Source organism: Anguilla rostrata, chromosome 11 (genome assembly GCF_018555375.3).
Source record: "Anguilla rostrata isolate EN2019 chromosome 11, ASM1855537v3, whole genome shotgun sequence".
Lineage (NCBI taxonomy): Eukaryota > Metazoa > Chordata > Actinopteri > Anguilliformes > Anguillidae > Anguilla > Anguilla rostrata.
In genome coordinates, this window is record NC_057943.1 from 1,773,601 (window position 1) to 1,797,679 (window position 24,079).

A 24,079-nucleotide genomic window follows, 5' to 3' on the forward strand; every position below is an offset into this window, starting at 1 on the left:
CGCGTTAAGACACGTAAAACGAAGTTTTACTTAATAGGTTGGCACACAGGCTGAATGCAAATTTAGTTTCAACCCTGAAAAGCAATTATTATAACCGGTTTGGTTTCCTTGGCTTATACCCCACAACTTTGGTAACATTTTCATGACTAAGTGACCTTCATCTCGACAACATTCGAACCTATCCATACAGGTTTATTACAGAGCAGCTGTACAGACATGGCAGAGTTATGGACTGCAGTACTCATGGCTGCACTTTTTTTAAACAGTTACCTTCCATTCCTATAGCAACTCTTCAACTTGTATCAGACGCAGGTGCGAAACAATATAATTAATGTAAAATTATTCTATATCCCACTTCAGTACAACCCAAAACACAAATTTCCACACTCTGCTCAGTTAAACACAAGCACATTGTGTTGCAAATTTGTATGAAATGTGCTCTATAAATAAAGGCTGATTGATTGATTAAAATTGGCTTGTTCTGTATTTATACACCTTTCAAAACAGTTTCATACAGAGAAAAAATATTTATGCATTTGAGTTTGCATTGAAGCATTTAAAACATGATTCAGTTCATGTTCTAAATAATTTATTATTGACTGAAAGACAATGACAAGAATGCAAGGGTTCTAGATTTATTGTAAAAAACAAAAAACAAAAACCAGAATAACTCCAGAAGAATGGACCCATGTTACATTTCTCTACAAAGCCTGTGTAAAATGGTACTAAAGATATCAGTATCTGTTAAATAATCAACCCAAACATACTGCCACTGACCTATGAAGATATAAGTGATAACAAGGATTTCATTATTCCGAAATTATACTGTTTCTATGGCGACACTGCTTATACCTCTGATGTGTTGACTTCTGATGCCATGGAACACAAACTATGCATCGCATACTGCTAAGAATTTGCTTGTTAGAACAGAATTGCAGGTATGATTTAAGCACTTGTCAAGATGACATTTGAAAGTAAAAATAGCAGTAGATCTCATGGAGTGATTCTACAGGCATTTGAGGTAGATTATTCTTGCTGAAAACTGTTGATTAGCAAGGCCATAATAAGTTTTTGTGTATTTAATAAGAGATCACAAATAACAGTATGAGCATCAAAATGCCCTATTTTTGTCTCACCAAAAGCCCACAACCCACTACTCATCTGTACTAAATGACATACAGCAAAACATCAGCAAGGGCCTGTCTATAAACGTTTCTCACTTTAAAATGATTTCTAAGACAGACTACACATTTAAAATTCTTATTTTTAAAAATATAATGTTAAGTCATACTTACAATAATTATTTATTTTTCTGGATACTACCTACAAAGATTTTTTTTGTTTCACCACCTGATTGGCCAGCATGATTTGAGCTGTGCTTTGGAACTGCATGAGAAAGGGAAAATGCATTTATTTCCTACGCCCTTCAGTAGGAAAATTAATATTTCATAAAAATAAAATAAAAATTCCTTTTGATGGACAGCTCCTTCAGCGTCGTATGGGACGCATGTCACAGCAGCAGGGTCTCCTGTCAACGCTACCCTCCTCTTCCTCCCTCTCTTTCTGTCAACGCTACCCTCCTCTTCCTCTCTCTTTCTGTCAGCGCTACCCTCCTCTTCCTCCGCTCTTTTTCCCTGTCTCCTTCCACTCCTCTTCCTCCCTCTCCTTCTGTCAAAGCTACCCTCCTCTTCCTCCCTCTTTCTGTCAACGCTACCCTCCTCTTCCTCTCTCTTTCTATCAGCGCTACCCTCCTCTTCCTCTCTCTCTTTCTGTCAACGCTACCCTCCTCTTCCTCTCTCTTTCTGTCAGCGCTACCCTCCTCTTCCTCTCTCTCTTTCTGTCAGCGCTACCCTCCTCTTCCTCTCTCTTTCTGTCAGCGCTACCCTCCTCTTCCTCTCTCTCTTTCTGTCAGCGCTACCCTCCTCTTCCTCTCTCTCTTTCTGTCAGCGCTACCCTCCTCTTCCTCCCTCTCGTTCTGTCAGCGCTACCCTCCTCTTCCTCCCTCTCGTTCTGTCTCAGGTGTCTTCTGACCGCGCTTCAGCTGGTGCCGCCCCCGTCGCTCGGCAACGGTTCCCTTGGTTTCCTTAGCTGATAATGATTCCATAGTCTTGTGCAAGGTTATTATTATTATTATTATTGTTATTTTAAACTTTTTTTCCCAAAATAATAAAAAGCCAGTTTGGGGTTGCAATTTGAGTGGAAAGAGTGAGCAGCTTCCACTCTGCCTGGAGAAGACAGGGCATCCCTCAGGGACCCCCTGCCACCATGTTTTTTTTTTTGGGGGGGGGGGGGGGGGTGTCAGCAGAGCAGGTGGGTGAGTACGAGGAGCAGCCCCAGGCTGGGCAGGGCGGAGGGGATGCTGGGGGCGGCGTTTTTGCCGGGAGACAGGCAGTGGCGGGTGTTCTGGCCGATGCAGGCCGCGTAGGCCATGACGTGGGGGATGTAGTTCTGCTCTTTGACCCCGTGCAGCAGGTGGGCCATCGGGCCCTTGGAGAACACCGCCACGTCCTCCCCGCCGTGGGTCTCCATCCGCAGCGGCACCGCCGACTGGGCCTGGTAATTATTCTGATCTGGGGGGGGGGGGGAGGGAGGGGAGGGAGGGAGAGAGAGAGAGAGAGAGGGAGAGAGAAGGAGGGGGAGGGGGGAGAGGGAGAGAGAGGAGAGAGCGAGGGGGGAGGGAGGAGAGAGAGAGGGAGAGAGAAGGAGGGGGAGAGAGAGGAGAGGGAGAGAGAGGGAAGGTAGAGAGAGAGAGAGGGAGAGGGAGAGAGAGGGAGGGGGAGGGGGGAGAGGGAGAGAGAGGAGAGAGCGAGGGGGGGAGGGAGGGAGAGAGAGAGGGAGAGGGGGGAAGGAGAGGGAGAAAGGGGACAAAGAGAGAGAGAGCAAGAGAGAGGGTGAGAGTTTATTTGGAGGTTCTGTACGGGGAGTACAGTATCGCATACTGAACATTCTACTTTTATCACTGTCATTATTAACAGCATGAGCTTCACTGATTAAAGGGCTCGTTCATTAATTACTCTGGTCATTAAATCCAGTTTGTAATGCAATCATTAGCTGCAGCCTTGCAATTATTTTTTATTATGTGTGTATTTAAATATGTGACTCTTCCTTCATTGCGCTGAGTATGGTCAGCGTTCGTAATGATGGCGAATGGGCTTGAGGTCGTAATTGCTGTAGTCTGTTCTCAGAGGTGGAGGAAATTTGGGGGAAGGTCGTAATGAACCGCGGTCTTGCCCCAGCGGTGGGGTCCGCGCCGGACGGGGAGCGGCGTGACTCACTGTAGTCCACGGTGGAGACGTTCTCCCTCGCGCCGTCCACCATCTTGTACCCCGGCCCGTTCCCGTAAAGGATGGAGGTGAAGGGCTTCTGGTCGATGTCGCTCAGCATGGGGGCCAGTCCTGCGAAACGGGCACACGCCTTTCAGAACACGGAATCTCACACTGAGCATGTGTAGACTATGGGGGGGGGGGGACCATGGCAACAGCCTCCAGAGCCACAGGGATACTATAACAGGGACAGGATATTGGTGTCACCACTTTTGCCATAGAAACCAGGGAGTAGCTCCACCAATCACAGAGCACGTTGGTAAGAGGTACAAAAGAACCCAGGCGGTGATGGGTCGGTACCTTCTTGCTATATTACCTGGATCTGTTAATAGCCAGAAAGTGGTGGATCCATTACAACTGAAATTGTTATATTTTGTCACAACCGACGTACTCTGTGATTGGTGGAGAGCTCCTGTCTCTTGTTTTATTGTGTGAAAACGTAGTGACACGCAATTCCTGTCGCCATTTTATTATCCCCGACCACAGCCGTAGGGTCTGAACGTGGAACGTGGGTCATGTGACTTCATTTCACCGCACCGCACCGAAGATGGAGTTCCCGCGCGGCGTGTAGCCGCCGAAGTTGAAGACGTGGGAGTGGTCCGCGGTGACGACGGTCAGCGTGTCGTACAGGCTGGTCAGGAGCTCCGCCCGGCCGACGGCCCGGTCCATCTCCACCGCCTCGTGGAGGGCCTGCTTGGCTTTGCCCTCGTGGTGCCCGTGGTCGATCCGGCCCCCTGCAGCGGAAGACACAGGGAGACACAGGGTTCCCACAGACGCTACACAACGTGCCAGTTTGTCCTGTCAGAGGCCTAGCCCCCTCTGAAGAGCAGGCTTTCCGGAATGTTCTTTCAAAGTTCAAAGTGTTCTAGAACCCCGCTGCCTTCAGTCGCCGGTAGTGATTGTGACATCAGCATCAGAATGTTCAGTTAAGAACCCGAACAACAAGGCTCTGTTGTTTGGGTAGGGGACTGGGGCCTGTATCTCAGAAGGTTGCGGGTGCGAATCCCAGACGGGTGTCTGCTGGTGCATTCTTGTGCATTGTCATTGTTAACAGCGTCTCTCCCCTAAGCAAGCAAATGAATAATAACAGGTAGCACTTGCTATGACAGGTCTTGAATAACAGCTAAGCAAAGCCTTTATGGGGTTAGGGTCAGGGCCAGACACATGTGAGCATAAATGTTTGGGAGCAATAAAAAAGTTAAATGGAGTAATAGGAGATAGGGAGAAATTCCAGATTAACATTTTTTTCCTTTTCTTGTGGGCGTCTCGTCCAGCCTTGATGCTCTGATGCACGTAAACCTGCTCAGAGTCCAGTCCCAGCTGTTTATGGACTACAGCAGGGGCTGAATCTGAGCCTTTACGTCACCCTGCTTGTCTGTTTGTTGTTCAGCACCTGTCGTGATACACCAGATCACCTGCTGAATTTAGAACTGCATGCTGGAGTCTGGCTCCGCCCACAGGAGTCAGTCCCTGACCCTAACCCTAATTCTGTTCACCCGGACATCACAAGCTCAGGCTGCACCATCTCAGCTCTTTCTTCAGAGCGACTAGTTTTAGCCACTTGTCAGCAGGGCATAAGCGTGTATTAATGGTTATGCAGTGCTTGTGAGGGATTACAAACTGCTTGCAGTTTTCAGACTTCTCTAACGGAGGAATCACCGCAGAACGTCCCACACAGAACATGGGATAACGATCCTGTAATGGTGTTGCAGTGGTGATGCTTTAATCACCTCAGTTTGTTAAAGAATAGACAAGACCTGGAGACATCATTCCATCGGGGCCTGCCGCCCGATAGGTCGGCCCGCCCGTCAAAATCACTGCACGTCAAACTCGCGACACCCGTCATCACCACTGCCCGCGACGCCGCGCGTTTCAGACGCTCGAACCCGCGCGTGTTAAAAACGAAGAATGACACATCCTGGGCTTAGCGTGTAAAAGGCAGCGATCAGCCGGAGCTCACGGCAAATGAGGCCTTTCAAGGCTGCTGTTTCACCGACGTTCAAGTGCTGTAATTTCCTTAAACGCACATTCAGTCCCGCGTAATGACCGGGTTTCACACCGCCGGAGTTCTCTTTATTGTTAGCTGCTGCGCTGGGCGCCGTATCTGAACGCGCGCAGGCCAATCACAGCGGGAGCGCCTGCGGTCGCTGCAGATGAAATACGGCCCTGTTGTGCGTAACGGTAAAGTAAACAGTCGTTAAAATGCGTTTCTTTTTTTTTTTTTACAGCCGGTCAGACTGTGGGCTGAGGCTCACCGTTCATTTCGGTCCTCCGTGCGTTCGTGTCGCCCCCCCAAACCCCCCTCCCGAAAAAACCCGCAAACGGGTCCCAAATTTAGATGCACCCACCCTCGACGAGCAGGTAGAACCCGTTGGAGTTCCTCCGCAGGATCTTGATGGCCACGTCCACCATCTCGGTCAGCGACGGCTCCGTCTCGCGGTTCCTCTCCAGGTCGTACGTCAGGTCGCCGGGCTCAAAAAGACCTGCGGGGGGGGCGGGGGGCGTTTAGGTGACCCCAGAAAGCACACCTGTATCTACCTGCAGCTCGGCAAGCTGCTGACCTTGAGACTGGAGGCTCTCGTCTGGCATGGCTACAGACCATGACTTCAAATCAAAACAAATCAAATCAAAAATTGATTTACATTTCGCAAACAATCGTCACAATGCTCATTCACAGACAACCCTGGCCTAACCCCCCCCACAGGAGCAAGCCTGAGGCAACAGTGGCAAGGAAAACTCCCTGTAGCAGAAACCTTGGAGAACCAGACTCAAGGGAGGGAACCCATCCTCCTCTGGTTTGGACTCTGGAGGGTGTAGCTTTGCGACCAACACGGTCAGTCAGTCAATGTACACGTTGAACAAATCAGCGGCGGCTAGGTGACAGTGCTAAGGCGACAGCTCAGATGGTTTGTAATATGATGGACGATTGTTTGCGCGATGAAATAAAACATACAGTAAAAACGATACTCACCCAGTAAGTAATCCACATTGTTTGGGTTTAAAGCTAAGAGCTCTTTCCGATTCCACACATATTGGCCTCTCTGAAAGGAACGGGAAGGACAGCGTGAATCATCAGTGACTGAACAAACAGTTTATTTTACGTGTCTCTAGCTACTGGGAGCTACTCTCTCTGTGCTGCATGGCTTCCAAAACCAAAACTAGAATGGCCATGTCAGAAAGTTTTAAAAGTACAAGTATTTCTACAAATGTAAAGATAAAATAAAAATATATTTATACGTTCATGCAGACCACCATCCTAGTTACAGCTCTCTGACCTGAGCAGCTCAAAACTAATTTCATGTTCTAAGGAAAAGGTCAGTACCTTCTGAAAATTAAATACTGGAAGGGTCTCTATGGAGGTTAATAGAATTCTTGGCGTGTCCATCTGATCTCTTCCCTGCTTTTAATTGTTTCAGAGAGAGAACAGCCTCAGGGGGCATTCTGGGACTGGATACCCAAGAGGCTGGAGGACTGCCCCACCAAATCAAGCCCCCCGGTTTTGGGGCAGAGGGCACACCCTACTGAGTGTTTGGGACAGAGAGGACACACCCCACTCTGTGTTTGGGACAGAGGACACACCCCTATCTGTGTTTGGGATAGAGGGCACATCCCACTTTCTGTTTGGGACAGAGAGGGCACACCCCACTCTGTGTTTGGATGGGAGGGGGGCAGATCCCCCCTGGCTATATTAATGGAGCTATCAATCTGTCTTCAAAACTTACATACTGGCCAGACCCCTCTGCTCTGGAACCTGGGGGCGTCTGGCTACCCCCGCCCTACCCCCCCCACCGAACCCGACACAGACTGAACCCCTCTGCAGTCTGCCAATCAGCTCACTTCCAGCCCCCCCTCCCCCCTTAGCATTTTTTCCCTATGTAAGAACATATAATTCAGGGTTGCTATAACATGCTTTATGGTTTATGGTTTTATGTGCACATATGTGAAGCTGTGCATTTTTATCATGGCTCTAGGTTGGCATATGTGAGCTGTTCAGCACTTTACTGACGTTACACTTCACTTACACTCACTGGCCTGTTTTAGTGAAGTCTGACACTATTGCTCACATTAATTCGGTGGGCACCATTTTGTTCTGTTTCATTGTAAGTCACCGGATCAAAGCGTCCGTGAAATGAATACAGCGTGGTGTGCGATGCAATGGCGTAAGAACACTCGTTTACCTGATTCTTCACGCGTTCCGTCCACTCTTTCACCAGGTTCCTGCCATCCTTGCGGGTGCCCATGTGCTTGCGCTCCCCGGGGTACTCCACGTCTGACGTGTTCTTCGGGTACATGTACTTCCTCCCGCCCCCCATGATTACCTGCACAGGTGCGGGGGGGACAGGACAGGTGTGAGCGGGACCAGTGGCAAACCCCCTGGATGTGAGGGCGGGCTATCTGAGCGCGCTAAACTGTCCGCCAAACCGATTGGCCGGTCTGGGGTTAGCGTAGCGGTACAGCCAGCCTGATTGGCCGGTCTGGGGTTAGCGTAGCGGTACAGCCAGCCTGATTGGCCGGTCTGGGGTTAGCATAGCAGTACAGCCAGGTTGATTGGCCAGTCTGTGGTTAGCGTGGTGGTACAGCCAGCCTGATTGGCCAGTCTGTGGTTAGCGTTGCGGTACAGCCAGCCTGATTGGCCGGTCTGGGGTTAGCGTAGTGGTACGGCCAGCCTGATTGGCCGGTCTGGGGTTAGCGTAGCGGTACGGCCAGCCTGATTGGCCGGTCTGGGGTTAGCGTAGCGGTACGGCCAGCCTGATTGGCTGGTCTGGGGCTAGCGCCAGGCCAACCAGCCGGTGTGACGTAGTTAGGACTTGTTTGGTATTCCACTGCCTCTCTATTTCGGCTGAATTTTATGAAATATCCTTTTATGAGATATTAACAGAATCCCCAGTATAAATTATGACTTTGACTTTTACAAAAGACCCAGGTGAAGACAATAAAATGAACAAGAATAAAGAACAACATCAAACTGAGCAAAAGACCGTTAATTTTCAACTGGAATCTGACAGCTAAGGTCACACGCGACCTCTCAGCATCAGACACCAGAGAGACAGAGAAGACAGAGAAGACAGTAGATAGTGGAGAGAAATCATCAGGATTGACATTGTGATGACCACACTTGTTTATTAACTCCCTCATTGTTTGAGTGACTCAGCGAATGTCCAGCAAGCAAAAGCCTGGGATTCAGTTATCATTTGTCCTTAACTTTGATTTACAAACGAAATCTTCATTCCCCCACAAACAGATTGGAAAGTTAACATTATGGGTGTCAGCTGAAGCTTCCAGGCTGTTTCTGAAAAAGAACGCCAACTCCTGCACTTTAACTATGAAAGAACTGACTGTATTACAGTCAAGAGGGATTTTTTAAGATGGCAACAAAACAAAATGGGGTTTGTCCAAAACGCAACATATTTTGGACAAACCCCATTAAAATCCCCTCCTATCTTAAAGAAGACAGGAGGGGATTTTATAAGGTCTGCTTCATCTTTCAATTCATCTGGTGACCCTTCCTCCTGTCTCCTGGAATGTCTCCTGTCTAAAATTACAGCTGTGTGTTTTTGGGGTGCTCCCGTTAATAACGTGTTTTTAGGGGGTACTCACGTCTATGTTCGGGATGTTCTCCATCAGTTGCCGGGCGATGTCCTTGCAGCCGGCCTGAACCGCCTCGGCGGGCATCTCTGCGTCTGAGAACCAATCACGGTCCACGCAGTGGGCGTAGGCGGCGCTGGGCGTGGCGTGGTTGACGCGGGTGGTGGTGACGATGCCCACCGACTTGCCTGTCAGGTAAAAAGAGCGGAGGTGTCTCCTGCAGCACTTACGACATCACTTACGCAAAGTAGACTAAGGGGCGACGTGCACGGAACGCACACAGAAAGCTCCCTCAGGAAACTCTGGCTGCAGCCAACCAGCAGTCGGCCTACGCACTCACACAACACATTTTCTCATACTCATCCAATCACGTGCTCGCGTCACCAACGGAGCAAACCAACAGCCACGCCTCTCCAGTGCTGCTGATTGGCTGCAAGCTTCGTTTGCTACTGCGCAGAATTGCGCTCACCCCCCCCACCACCCCAGCCCCACCTGGTATTTGGATACACTTCTAGGTACTGGCAGAGTGGGGGGGGGGGGGGTGGTCTGGTATTCCTCATGTTTAGTAGCTGTATCGCCCTCCCTGTTAGATAGGGCAGTAGTACCGGAAGCAGATCCATTCCGCGGAGTTGTGCTGACTGACTGAACGGCTTGTTTTGAAAGATTAGGGGCTCACAAAGAATTAGGATCCTTGGAAAGCTAAAATAACATAACTTCATCACATTTAGCAAACGTGCTGAACAGCAACGAAGGCGGTACACAAAGTGAAAAAAAAGTGGATTTGCACTTTTTTAACAGTTCATCTTGGGCCGCGATTTGGTGCCAAAATACCTTCACTTTTCTCATCACTTTTTTAGTCCCTGAAGAGCAAATGAAACAGTACTGGCATACGGTGTGTAGAGCGTTCCCCTGGAACACCTCTGCCATATTGGCCAGGGTACCAAACAGCCTTTTTTCTTAACTCTGATTAAACGCATGTTTTTTTCCTTCTCTCACTCTCTCATACGGGGTGATTTATTTTCCTCTGCCAAAGCACCTGAGCTCTTCCTTTTGAAAGATGTCTTCATGCTTTTCAGAGGATTTCACTCTCCTACTCTCCCTAGAATGAGTACTCTTATGTAACTTTTTGACCGGAATGAATCTCTGCCTTTAAACAAAAAAAAAAAAATGATTAAAAGGTACAGTTATGTGACTGGCTCACTTATACATTATACAGTTTTCCCAGAATACGAAGCTTCATGATTAGCCGGGTCACTGACGTATGATTTTCTTACGCCTGCACTGACATCATGAAGAAGTCTGGTGTGCACTTCTGTACGTGACTCTGACAAACGCCTGTAGAGAGAGGTGTTAGTGCGGGGGGGGGGCAGGGGGGGGCAGGGGGGTGGTCCTGTGGGAGGGGTGCGGCGTGCTGTACCTGCATCTTTGGCCCATTTGAGGATGGAGGTGACCTCGTTCCCGAAGGTGGTGTTGCACTGGGACCGGACGGCGGCGGCGCTCACGCCCACCGTGCCCTCGTTGGCCTTCACGCCGCACAGGTACGCCGTGGCCGTCCCGGCGCTGTCCGCCACCTGGGCGTCCGTGTTGTACGTCTGGGGGGGGGGGGGGGGGGGGGCGGAGTCAGCCGCAAAAATCAGCTCCGCAGAAAACGCGGTCGAGCGCGGGACGTTACAGACGGCGCGTGAGGTCACATGACCGGATGAACGCAGTTAGCTTTTTTCCCGCCTATTATGAAAGCTATGACTTTTTGAAATGTCATTATATAAGTATCTACTATGTTCTATAAGAGTATATAGTGGTGGCAGTGTGGTGTAATGGTCAGGAAGCTGGGGCTTGTAACTCAAAGGTTTTACAGTCATCGGAGGGGAGGGAGCTGCTGTTGTACCCTTGAGCGAGGTACTCAACCTGAATTTTTAAAAAATATATTATTTTCCTTCCCGGGCATTTGGCTTTGAAGTCTGAACGCGACAGTAACACGGCAAATCTTACAGCGGCGCGTGGACTGAAGTGACCCTGGACATTCGCTGGGCTGGACGCAGCCGTAAATCTCTGCCTCGCTGCCGCTCAGCTTCAGGGCTCACAAACACGGCCTCAGCACGCCGAGGAAAACCAGCCACCAAGAGAGAAACGCGAACCGCACATCGACATGAATATCAACGCCGCCGCGGGTCCTCAGCCAGCTTTCCCCATAGAGGTTATTTAACATGGACGCCGAGCTGCTGGTCCAGGGCAGGTTTCGTGAAAGTCGGTTAAAAACAGGTATTTTGAAAATGTTGCTTTGGCGAGGGGGGGGGGTGGTGGGGTTTGGGGGGCACTTCGCAAAAGGGCGACTAAATGAAAATGAGATAACGTAGAGAGTGCTACTTAGGGACATACCTTAGAGATCGCTGCATAGGGACATACCTTAGAGATCGCTACATAGGGACATACCTGAGAGCGATACTTAGGGACATACCTTAGAGATCGCTACATAGGGACATACCTTAGAGATCGCTACATAGGGACATATCTTATATAGGGACATACCTTAGAGAGCGCTACATAGGGACATATCTTATATAGGGACATACCTTAGAGAGCGCTACATAGGGACATACCTTAGAGATCGCTACATAGGGACATATCTTATATAGGGACATACCTTAGACAGCGCTACATAGGGACATATCTTATATAGGGACATACCTTAGAGAGCGCTACATAGGGACATACCTTAAATGGACATACCTTAGAGACGATACTATAGGGACATACCTTAGAGAGCGCTACATAGGGACATACCTTATATAGGGACATACCTTAGAGAGCGATACATAGGGACATATCTTATATAGGGACATACCTTAGAGAGCGCTACATAGGGACATATCTTATATAGGGACATACCTTAGAGAGCGCTACATAGGGACATATCTTATATAGGGACATACCTTAGAGAGCGCTACATAGGGACATACCTTATATAGGGACATACCTTAGAGAGCGATACATAGGGACATACCTTAGAGAGCGCTACATAGGGACATACCTTAGAGAGCGCTACATAGGGACATATCTTATATAGGGACATACCTTAGAGAGCGCTACATAGGGACATATCTTATATAGGGACATACCTTAGAGAGCGCTACATAGGGACATATCTTATATAGGGACATACCTTAGAGAGCGCTACATAGGGACATACCTTAGAGATCGCTACATAGGGACATATCTTATATAGGGACATACCTTAGAGAGCGCCACATAGGGACATACCTTAGAGAGCGCTACGTAGGGGAACTTATCCATCTCCAGCTTCGTCTCTTCCCCGTTGTGCCCGTTCAGCTGGCCTTTCAGGATTCGAGCTGCCGTAACCGTGGGAATTCCCATCCCTGCATGGGAGGGTGGGGGGGGGGACAGGCAGGACGGGGGGGGGGTTAACCACAAACCGTGAGAAGGGATTCAGTCAACATCTGTCCTGAACTTTGGCCTGCATTCAGACAACATCTGTCCTTAATTTTCACTAACAATTAAAAGCAAGAGTTGCGGTTTTTTTTCCTCTTCACAAACACAATTTGGCGAGTTCAGAAATCACTTCAGACTACGTCACCAAACTGAGTTTGTGAGGAGAAAGGGTAAACACTGGTATTTACTGTACGTCAGAGTTGAGGACAGATGGAATCCAGGCCTGAGTCTCTCCTAGCCTTGCCATCTAAACATTTCTCCATACATTCATCAGTGACATGATTGTGTATGCTGGAACTCATGAGAACATAAGGACACATAATGAGGAGAACAGGCCATTCAGCCCATCTAGAACATGGGAATACTGTCACGCCAGCGTGACACCCCTCTGGTTCATGCTGTAAATTAAAAGAAAATTTTTTAACGTTTTAAACGTAAAAAAAGAGAGGTCCCTGTTATGGCTGTGCTTTTTTTTTTTTTACCCTTTGTGTGAAGAGTAGGGTTCCAGTTGGTGTTCTAGAAAATTCTGTTTTCAGTTACCTGTAGTTTTCTTAACATCAGCACTGGAATGTCCGGTTAAGAACATTTTAATCACATATTTGCGACCTCACAGATTAAAGGGTTAAGGAGGAACAGATGATGTAAACTGCACTAGCAGAGATTTGAGGGTGATGGAGGAGGGGGGAGGGGGGGGTAAGCTTAGCACAGTTATGTGCACCCCCCCTGCCCCGACTCAGTCGTAACTGACTCTTGACTGTCAGTCCTATAGGACCTAGCATAAGCAGGACCTGTGACTTGAAAAAAATGAAATTAAGGGAAATTATGGGATTAAGAAATGAATACAGAAAATAAAGTATGATTTTTTTTTTTCCCCCCAAGTTTTTATTTCACCTACCGTCTCCGAGAAAGAGGATGAGGTTTTTGGCGATGTTCTGGTTGAGCTCCTGCAGACTCAGTGCGTCTGTCAGCGTGTGCTGGGCCATGGAGTTCCAGAAGGCCGGATTCTTCTCCTGCTCTGCAATGTTAAAAAGGAGGATTTCAGTTTAAATAGGGCTGGCGGCACGTAAAGCGCACACTAAACGGTACAATCCGACTCACGCGAATTACTTGCAGAGTCGTGAAAATGCGGATCTAGCAAAGTCCACGTGTCTGTTCATTGCTGCCACTTGTCAAAACAGAGATGAAACTAAATCTGCCTTATTATGATTGACATGTTATTATGATTGTACTGTCCAAGCCCCTCACGGTGTCTGCAGAGCGTAAGCCTCTTAGCTGAACACACTCTCGCAAAAGGATAACGGTGAGCGTTTGGCGATTACCACTCCCGAAAGAACCGGCCAGAGCAAAATACAAAATAAAATTCCACTTTAAAGATAAATAACTCAATGAACGGCGCGGATCTATGGAACTACACGTGTGCAATGCTGAAAATAAAAAAAAAACTACTTTTTTTTCAGATATCAAATTGGGATTTTTTTTTTTCAGTTAAAAAAGAGGCCAGACGAAGGACGGCCTTCGGCGTGTCGCAGGGTCCGTGCCGAGAGTCTCTCGGGCCGCAGCACGGCGGTTTCTTCACGCTTGGGTTTTTCTTTTGGGAACGACGCTGGCGGGAGCGGGGCGGCGCGCGGGCCGACTCTTCCGTTGGCAGGACGGGAGCTGGGTACTGATGGGAGCCGGCTGCCGGCTGCCCTCCCCCGCGCGCCAGCGGGAAGCAAACGAGCTCGAGCAAATCTTCCGGCTGGACGTGCAAAAACAACGGCGGCCCTGTGCATTCCTCCAGAGGAGGAGGTCACAGAGGACGGGTTCGGCATGCAAAAACACCCCTGCTCCGCGCAGGCCAGCGAGCTCAGGCCGAGATGAGGGGAGCTAGCTGGCCATGAGGCACCGCACAGTTTTAATAGCAAACTTAGAGGCCCATTCAACATTGTTGCCCCAGAGAAATTAAAAAGCATGAGAGCATAGGTTTAGGGGACTTGTGCTATGTGGCCACGGTGTGGTGCTGCATATAGAAAATTGGGCTTGTAGCCAAGTTGGTTAAGGACCTACCGACTGCCGCTGTAATGAATGACTAACAGGTCAGACCCAATGGGTAATGTAATGATAACGCCTGTCCTCTCTCCACACCACCACCAAAGCACGCAGCAGTCCTGTAACAACACTTCTGCTAGAGTGGAAAACAAACTGACTGGCAGAGACGGGCTAGTGAAGCAGGCCCGGGCGCTGGTTCTGCGTGTGAGCATGTCGCGCACGCTACAGGACGCTAACGCGAGGGGGGGGGGTCAGTCCCACGCAACAGGGTGCATCTTGGGTACGGCTGGGTCGCGAGGAGCACATGTGGGTATGGAATGGGTTGTGAACGGAAAGGTCGAGGTTGAATCCTACTGGGTTAGGTCAAACTCGTTGCACCTCTGACCAAGGTGAGACATTATACTGATTGTTGTTATCCAGCTGTATAAATGGATACAATGTAAAATGCCATGTAAAAGTTGTGTAAGTCGCTCTGGATAAGAGCGTCTGCTAAATGCCTGTAATGTAATGTAATGTAATGGCTGATTCGCTTACAGACACTATAATCCAACCATCTGCCAAATATCGGCAATATTTATTTATTTATTTTTTTGTGATGAGGAGAAAGTAGTTGAGGTGTGTAGTAAGTGGGGAAGCCAATATCTTGATGGTTATGGTCTAAATACAGTGCTGCACCTCTGACCAAGCGTGCAGACTGAGTTACATACATGTATGTATGTGTACACACACACACACACACACACACACACACACACACACACCACACCCACGCACTGCTTCTCGTGTGAGCAACCATTATCTGATGGATTATCTGACGCCCTCATTTAAACATAGAAGCCCATCCCTAATGGAGAAATGGCAGCTTTTATGGGAGTGCTGGGTACTAATGGTATATCCAGTCCTACTCTTGGTGCAGACTAGGACTAGTGGACCTCCCCTACCCTACGCGACTGATTTTCGTTTTTACCACACTGTTAATTCATTTGGGCGCACTCACATTTGGAATTACATTAGCTGCCATGAGCACTTGAATTCCGACTGGTTTATCTGACCATTTATGTAACCGCCTCTCCTCTTGTAGTGGCGGGAGTTTACTGGAGTACAAGAGTGAAGAAGATGGCGGAGTTTACTGGAGTACAAGAGTGAAGAAGATGGCAGAGTTTACTGGAGTATGAGTGAAGAAGATGGCGGAGTTTACTGGAGTATGAGTGAAGAAGATGGCAGAGTTTACTGGAGTATGAGTGAAGAAGATGGCGGAGTTTACTGGAGTATGAGTGAAGAAGATGGCGGAGTTTACTGGAGTATGAGTGAAGAAGATGGCGGAGTTTACTGGAGTATGAGTGAAGAAGATGGCGGAGTTTACTGGAGTATGAGTGAAGAAGATGGCGGAGTTTACTGGAGTATGAGTGAAGAAGATGGTGGACTTTACTGGAGTATGAGTGAAGAAGATGGTGGAGTTTACTGGAGTATAAGAGTGAAGATGGCGGCGGCAGGGCTCACCAGGAAACGGCGGCTTCCCCAGGCACACCCAGGCCAGGCAGGAGGAGAACACCAGCACTATCAACTTCATGCTGCTTTCCAAGGTCACGGGGTCACGGGGTCACGGGGTCACAGGGTCACAGGGTCACCGCTATCAGACTGCACGCCCTGTGGAGGGAATACGAATAATGAGTCTCACCACAGCTCAGAACAGAACAAATTCAAAAGGTAAATGAATAAAATTCTAAAAAAATAAATAAATGAGACAATAAATGAAAAGGTCACAGGAAACAACGCAGGGACAAGCAAGGAATTTAAATGCAGAATTCATCTAAATTATGAAAGTAAAATTATGAGTCAGAAGATGTGTGAAGTTCAGCGAGGACAGAAAAAGGTATAACGTACCAGCGGTTCGTTTTTACATAAAAAATCTCCAAATCCATTTTTTTAAATCCAGCTCAACGCATCCGTCATACACATGACCTCATGGTCACACCTGCTCATTGAACAGCACCTGCTCATTTATAGGTCTCTCTGCGCACATTGCGCTGTCTGTCACACTGTTGTCGTAGCGACAGACAGGGCTTATGACAGTCCCAGTGCGGGACACGGTGCACTGTAACCCTGTCATTGTGAACGGAGCCGGGCTGCTCAAGTGCGTGTGTGTCACCCAGCGGCGTCAGCAGGCGACCAATCACAGCACACCGCCGCTCTCTGGCCATCACAACTCGCTTCAGGCCAAATTCCAGACCCACTGATTATGTCATTAGATCAGATGATGTCATCAGACGGAACTCCTTCTTCCTCTCCAGAGCAGGCTGTCATCACAGGAGGAGAGCAGGATGGGGTAGTGGAGGAGACCAATGTGACACAGAAGTGTGCCCTTTTTAATACTACCCCCCCCCCTTTACTCCTCTAACTGTGCACACGGACCAGCATGCATTGCTGCTCTCAGTTCCACAGAGCGCAGGCCAGCACGGGCTTTCCTCCGTAGCGCGTGATGACACACACGCTTCGACCACACCACAGTGTGTAAGTCTGGTTCACACTGACAGGGGTCAGAGGAACACTTAGCGCCAGATTTACTAAGACACCCAGCACGTGCAAAACCTTTTAACACACGCACAGCCAGTAACATGACCATGTGTTTTTGGTTTTTGCGCATGCTAAAAGGTTTCGCGTATGCTGAAGGTCTTGGTAAGTGCCCTTAATGCGTAGTTTAACATGCAGACTTGCGAGCCCCTGATTGACCAGCAGGGGGCCACTGTCATCCTGGCTGACTGAAACCCTTCCATCCCTGGGCGACGCTGGACCCAATCGAGCGTAGCCCTGTGGGGCAGCTGGCCACGGTCAGCACCGGCACGGTCCCGGTTCAGAACCAGACTGCGGGACGTGCTGGAGAGCTTTCTCCAGGCCACAGGTAGCAGGCAAACCCACTGGACTGAGGGACAACGGAGGAGGAGGATCAACCATTACCACCAGCCTGAGGAGCGCCATTATCACAAGGCCCCCCCTGCTCGAGGGGAGGGCCAGGATTAGAGCTGTGATTACATCCCTGCCAGCTGCAGTCACAGCAGCTTTCACAGGATTGAGCCCCACAGCGCAGAGAGGGTTAATAAACAGAGCAGAGCAGATTAGCGACAAATAACAACCTGAACATCTCATCATATACACAACCTGAACATCTCATCATTTACACAAACCGAACATCTCATCTCATACACAACCTGAACATCTCATCTCACACACAACCTGAACATCTTCATACACAACCTGAACATCTCACCTCATACACAACCTGACCACCTCATCTTATACACAACCTGAACATCTTCATACACAACCTGAACATCTCACCTCCTACACAAACTGAACATCTTCATACACAACCTGAACATTTCATCTCATACAAAACCTGAACATCTTCATACACAACCTGAACATCTCACCTCCTACACAAACTGAACATCTCATCTCCTACACAAACTGAATATCTCATCTCATATACAACCTGAACACCTCATCTCACACACCCTTAACACCTCATCTCACACACAACCTTAACACCTCATCTCACACACAACCTTAACACCTCATCTCATACACAACTTTAACACCTCATCTCCCACACAACCCGAACACCCCATTTCCTATACAACCTGAACACCTCACCTCCTACACAACCTGAACATCTCATCTCCTACACAACCTGAACACCTCATCTCCCACACAACCCGAACACCTCATCTCATACACAACCCGAACACCTCATCTCCCACACAACCCGAACACCTCATCTCCCACACAACCCGAACACCTCATCTCCCACACAACCCGAACACCTCATCTCCTCTTCTCGCATGCCCCCCCCCCCCCCATCAGCATTAGCTCTCCTATAGAACTGTGGCTGCCACCACTTGGTTCTTTTCTGCCAGTATCTTGGCTCCCTTCCTCCCTCCCCCCCCCCATCACTGATGTGCTAATCACGTTTGCCATAGGAACCTGTAATTAGGTTCTTCTGTAGCAATGAAGCACTAATTTATGCTAACTCAATGATGGCATGAGTTAACATATGCTCAGTGCTTCATTGACGGCTGCACTTACACTTGCCGGTCAATGAATGTCGTTAGCCAGGTCCGGGTCTGCCATTCACACGGACATGAATGGCAGACCCACGCCTGTGTTATCTTCCATTGTCATTCGCCCTGGATAAGGGAGTCTGCCAAACAAATGTAATGTAAATGTAATGTCATGTAATGAGTTTAGACAGTGGGTCCCAGGCGGGGCCACTGGGGCAGTGCCTGTGTGTCTCGGGGAGTGCTCCTGGTGCGGGTGTGGGTACAGCAGCGGTGCCTCCAGAGCCCTCACGCCCGTTTTGGAAAGAAAAAATGAGGGGGGGGGTGTTATTTTTTGTGGTGGGAACACGGTATTCTGTCCTTGAAGAAACTAAGAAGGGTGGGGGTGGGGGGGGGGGCTTGGGGTGAGACCATGCTATCCTGTCCTTGAAGAAACAAAGCGGGGTGGGGGGGGGGGATAGGGGGACCTGAACTGCTTCCAGCACCCAGAGTTTTTACAGACGCCGCAAAAATCAAAACCTGTGGAAGCGGTCTCAGGACGGATAAACACTGCGATGAGACCGCACTGCGATGAGAGCGCACTGCGATGAGACCGCGCTGCGATGAGACCGCGCTGCGTGAGCTCCGTCTCTTAACCGTACACAAAGGAACAGAGACGCTGTCTTCACCCCAGTGAGCACGCTCACATAACCTTCAGGCTTTACCAATGTTTACACTGGGCCTGAAAAGAAACGTTCTCACGAGGCTCTCCTGTTTATTTCCCGGAACGCTGCCTCTCTGGCCTCTGACACTCTTCTCAGGCCCTGCGGTTTTTGATATTTCAGCAGTAAAAACGCATTTCCACACGTCTTCTGAAGTCGATGCGACGCTTTCGTGTTCTCACAGCAAAATGGCACCCTGCCAGAATGGCGGCTGCCGCTGTCATCGGTTCACTCGCAAGTATGGGTTTGTGAAGCGTGCGGTGTTTTAACGAGAGTGAGGCTTCACGCACAAAAACACAAAGATAAACATCTTTCTGTTCCGTCAAGTCACAAAACACTGGATTGCGGGTGTCAGAGACGGCTCCTATTGGCTGGCTGGCACTGCACTCCTCTTGGCTGGGCTATGTGACATGTGATCAGGTGTCACCTGGAGAGAATCGCTCTCTGTTGCCTTTTACACTTGGATGCAAGGGAAGGTCCAATACCTTTTGGTGAGAAATGTGTTCTCTGGGCCTGGAAATTTCAGTTAATTTCCAATCAGGATCCAAATTAACCAGTAGAATGCCGAGCTTCAACTCAAGAAAAGGGATTTTATACTTTGTATGTTTCCTTTCTGCAGTTGTAAAAAGTTTTTTATTTTTTTATTTTTAATAAAAAGTTCAAACGGTTTTGAGTTGAAGATTTAAACAGACTTCCCTCAGGCCAATGAACAAGCACTACTGGACCGTACCATGGGCCTATGGGCGGGGGTCCAAGACCACTGTGCAGGAAGCAACCACTGTGAGAGACAGGGTGGAAACGGAGAGGAGTCACATTCCATAAACTACAGTCAGAATGCAACAAACGAAGGCTTCTTCTGGGAGCCAGAGTGAACCTTTTCTCCAAAATAAAGACCGTGTCTGTCCCTATCTAAACAGCACGCAGCAATATGTCAACAGTCTGTCTTGGAACATAATTTGGGGGAATGTGTTGCTAGGAAACTAGCCTGCCTGTCTAGCTCCCGTCCCATCAAAACTCTTGCCATCAGGAAAAGTCCAGGTCAAAGCAGAAGGACTGACACTAACGGTGGAGGGAAGACCAGGACCGTACCGCGAGTACGCCAACCGCCACTTCTCTTCCGCCATTTGCATACACTCAGGAAGTATAAATTTGCAAAGCAGTCGCATTTGCGTGTCAAACCACCTGCGAGTGGGCGGCGACCGACGGGCCTCAGCCACTCAGAGTCCGGCACACTGCGGACGGCATGTGACTGTAAAATACCGGGAAGCTTTCACCAAAATGGGAAATCTGCAAACAAATCGGCGAATAATTAACCGAATGAGACCCTGGACTGGCGGGTCCTTCGCCGCCGCTGACACAGACAGACCCTGCTCTTCAGTACTCTCCAGAACACTAAGTCCCACACAGCCAACGGCAGCCTGCTGGACAGCCTCCTGAGGCCCATTTTTTAATTTTTCTGACATAATTCAAGTGTCCTGGATGACAGAAATATCCCTTGTAGAGTAAATTTCAACATAGTAGAATATACCTGTGGTTGTTTATATCAAGACTGCAGACTCATGTCCCCTACAGGGGACAAAAAATGAACTGTATGGTCTAAGGAGGTTATGTGCGGAAGTTTCAGGCCTTCTACATTCTAGAAGACGTCCCGAGGTGCTCGTTACCCGCGATCACTCGTGCTGCCCTCGTCGCAGAAGTGCGTTCCCCTCGAGCTCTGGACAGGTTCCCAACCCGGCTTTCTCAATCCGCCAATCGAATCATCCCACCGTGCGATATCCTGAATAATCCCTTCCTCTCCAGCTCAGCCGATACGTGCTGAGCGTTCTGACACAAGATGGCCGCCGTGTATCACCCAGATTAGGGCTACACATCGGTGCTTAACCCCCTTCACAGGTAAGTGCACTGAGTTTGCAAAAGATGCCATATAAACGCCACCCATTATTTTGAATAATAATTATTAAAAATATTAAATAACTGCTCTAACACATTTGTACTCCATACAATTACTGCATGCTTAATGAGGCTCTTAAAATGTATTTATTTTTAAACTGGCCTGCTTTCAAAAATACTGGCTGTAGGATGAACGAACTTCACAAGCATCGCCAGGCCAGCAAACTGCCAGGCAGGTGGCATGCTTCAACTGTAACAAGGGAGTTTTGGAGGAGACTACAGGCTCTGACCAATCAAAGGTCTTCTCTCTATATACCTCAGCCAATATGACTCTGCAGCACCCCGGCTCTGACCAATCAAAGGTCTTCTCTCTATATATCTCAGCCAATATGACTCTGCAGCACCCTGGCTCTGACCAATCAAAGCTATTTGCTCTCTATATCAAGCCCCTGGGTCCAAAGTTTTGGCCAGCACACTCCACTCTCATTGTTGATGGTGAAGGGCCAAAGGAAATAACTAATTCAATAGACATGATGTTCTGTTACATTTCTTTGATTTCTGTTGGAACCGGAAGTTCAGCAGTTCCCTGCGCATAGCAACAGTCCTCAGTAAATGTTGCGTGGTTGTGTTGTAGGAGCAGAAACGTTTGCTGCATTAGGTTAGTGGTGGAGTTAAAGTATGTCTTCAGCCCCAGTATAAAGGCTGCTGCTGTTGCCCTCTCATTGGTCATGCCTGTTTACATTCTGTATTTGGGTCCCTAATGTTTTAAAATGTTCACGGTAGTTTGACGCTCTTGAATATACCCAAGATATGTGCGATCAGACAGATATGACACTGAATGACTGAAGCCATGACACATGAGAGCCGGGTCAACAAACCCATCTGCCTTCTCACAGAGTGAGGTAGTCTGAGACACAAGGTCGCCTTTGACATACTTACACAAGAGGCCAAAGTTGCTTTCAAACTCTCTGTTTAGTTCGCCACTGTTTCAGAAAGAAAAGCTAGGCATATGTTTGGCCCAAACAGACTGTAGCATTTTATCAAACGGCCACACGCACGGTCAGGATGTACAGACTATGTGAAGATTCCACAGTCACTGAGATATGATCGGCTGGGATGCTCCGCAAAGTGCGGTGAACTGGCCGAGCAGAACATGATTAGAACAAGTGCCCGCACATAGTTTACGCACGAGAAGGATATTGAGCAAAGATGTTTGACTGCAGGAATGCGCAGTCTTGTACTCCATTCTGAGCAGTGCACAAGCCGCCCCAAAACAATCGCGCACGTTTCTTCTTCTTCCAAAAAAAAAAGTTTACGGCACTTGTGCCCTTCCTGCACGAGACATCAAATTCGATCACACGTGTCTGTTGTTGTGGTGTCCCCAAAGCGCTGGACAAGTTAATCACGCAACAACGGAACGGGCTCCGAATGCTGATACTAATAATGCGATGAAAGGGCACGCTCCCTGTAGCACACAAACCCCAATTCATGTTCATTGAATGTTACATTACATTACATTACATTTATTTGGCAGACGCTTTTATCCAAAGCGACGTGCATTTCATGGTCATAGACAACTGCTGAACACAGGTTCAGTAAGGTACAATACTTATTTTGTACAGCTATTTCTAGCCAAGAACACAGTTTAGTTCATACAGTGAACACTATTCAGACCTAAAGACACGCTGCATGAATTACATCCTGGAGGCTATAACGCAATGCTAAGCCCCCCCCCCCGCAGGTTCATTGATACGATGTACCGTAGTTTAACTGTTAATAGAGCTTGTTGAGGAATGGAAACGCGTTGTCAGCAGTCACTGTACACAGTAAAATGTCCTGTGTTAATTCAACTCTAACACAGCGCATATAAGCCCGATTGGGACCATATTTACTCTGTTAGAGTGGATTTAACCTTGAGCATTTTAATGTGTTGCGATCTGGGGGGGTTGCAAAAATGTGCTGGGACAATAGATGTGCGGCACATTCATCGGGAGTGAACAACGGCAAGTTAGCAGCTCGTTTCGGTCTCAAAAAGTGGCTTCCACCACACAGTAGGTCCTCCTCTTGTCTTACAGGGCGCTCCAGCGTCATGAATAGTTTTCAGCAAATGCACTACCATCAAAGTAGCCTATTTTGACTAGTAAAACTAGTAATATTTAAAAAGTGGCGAAACAAATTGATCAATGCGTAAAAGTATGAAAGAAAACATCAAGCGTTTAGTCCATGAATTAGCTAATCTGTGTGGTCAAGGTAAAAAAAATAATAAAAAAGAGGATAAAAATTAGTTATCCGATTTCAACCTCATACATTTCCTCCGCAGTATTATTGATATTTCTTGAAAAAAAGACCAATTTACAGTTTTTCCCCCCCGCGAAGACAAGGAGAGCAATGCACCGTTATATCATAACAGACCGTAATGTCGTTTCAAGCTTGGGGGTAATAGGACTTCCATCTATGACCCGATTCATGAAACCAAAGTGTTATAGTTTGGATAAGGAACTGCCGATGAACTGAACTGAAGCACACAGATAATTGGAAATTGTAAGGATAGAAAACTTACTGATAGTTCACAGTCAACTTCTCGTCCCTCTGCAGAAAGCGACAAACAGAGCACAGACAGACTCGTTCTACTCCCGCGTCTGCATCAGTCTGCGCTCCTGTAGTTCTCGCGTGCAGGCTTTTATACGGCTTGCGCTTGCGGCCGAGCAGCACCGGCCGGGGATGAATTCCAGGATCCCACAGTGGCGCGCGACACGGACCCTTGAGCTCCCCCTGGCGCTTTCGACTAACCTATCGGAACACAGCGCAGCGCAGTCTCGAGTCAGCTGAAAAAAACCCTCTCTCATTGCGTAACGATGCACCTACAGACTTCGGTCCCTAAATTGCACGGTGACCCCGTTGCTCCACACTGGAGACAACTTAAATAATACATGTGGGATGCTAGCGACAGCATCATTACTAAAGTAGTGATCTGGAGTCTGTGATATTATTCAGGATGTGGTGATCCGGAGATAACCAGACCAGACATTTAAAGTCTCTCGCCTTGATC

The 24,079-nt window shown here is 48.4% G+C and overlaps 1 protein-coding gene across 3 annotated transcripts; it reads right to left on the minus strand.

The window, feature by feature from the left end:
• Positions 1 to 2,284: 2,284 nt before the first annotated feature.
• Positions 2,285 to 23,818, minus strand: LOC135235190 (alkaline phosphatase-like). Of its 3 annotated transcripts, none has more exons than XM_064300460.1 (12): positions 23,591 to 23,818; positions 15,885 to 16,031; positions 13,252 to 13,371; positions 12,168 to 12,283; positions 10,327 to 10,501; positions 8,922 to 9,097; positions 7,502 to 7,642; positions 6,295 to 6,364; positions 5,672 to 5,806; positions 3,866 to 4,057; positions 3,276 to 3,395; positions 2,285 to 2,570 (listed from the first exon to the last, which is right to left on the minus strand). In XM_064300460.1, exons 2-12 carry the CDS (start codon positions 15,952 to 15,954, stop codon positions 2,299 to 2,301), a joined length of 1,587 nt encoding a protein of 528 aa, XP_064156530.1. In that variant the 5' UTR covers positions 15,955 to 16,031; positions 23,591 to 23,818; the 3' UTR covers positions 2,285 to 2,298. The 3 variants fall into 3 exon arrangements, 2 of the variants coding, with proteins under 2 accessions (XP_064156530.1, XP_064156531.1); XR_010324317.1 differs by having other exon boundaries at positions 2,436 to 2,570; positions 3,861 to 4,057; XM_064300461.1 differs by lacking the exons at positions 12,168 to 12,283; positions 13,252 to 13,371; positions 15,885 to 16,031; positions 23,591 to 23,818 and adding an exon at positions 11,436 to 11,492.
• Between the last annotated feature and the right edge of the window lie 261 nt (positions 23,819 to 24,079).

Excerpts from the sequence above, each read along its gene's own strand:
- LOC135235190 (XM_064300460.1), bottom strand. The coding sequence starts at position 15,954 with ATGAAGTTGATAGTGCTGGTGTTCTCCTCCTGCCTGGCCTGGGTGTGC. Across the intron at positions 6,365-7,501 it reads CGGAACGCGTGAAGAATCAG|AGAGGCCAATATGTGTGGAA; the intron begins GTAAACGAGTGT and ends CGTTCCTTTCAG. Across the intron at positions 5,807-6,294 it reads CAATGTGGATTACTTACTGG|GTCTTTTTGAGCCCGGCGAC; the intron begins GTGAGTATCGTT and ends CCCCCCCCGCAG.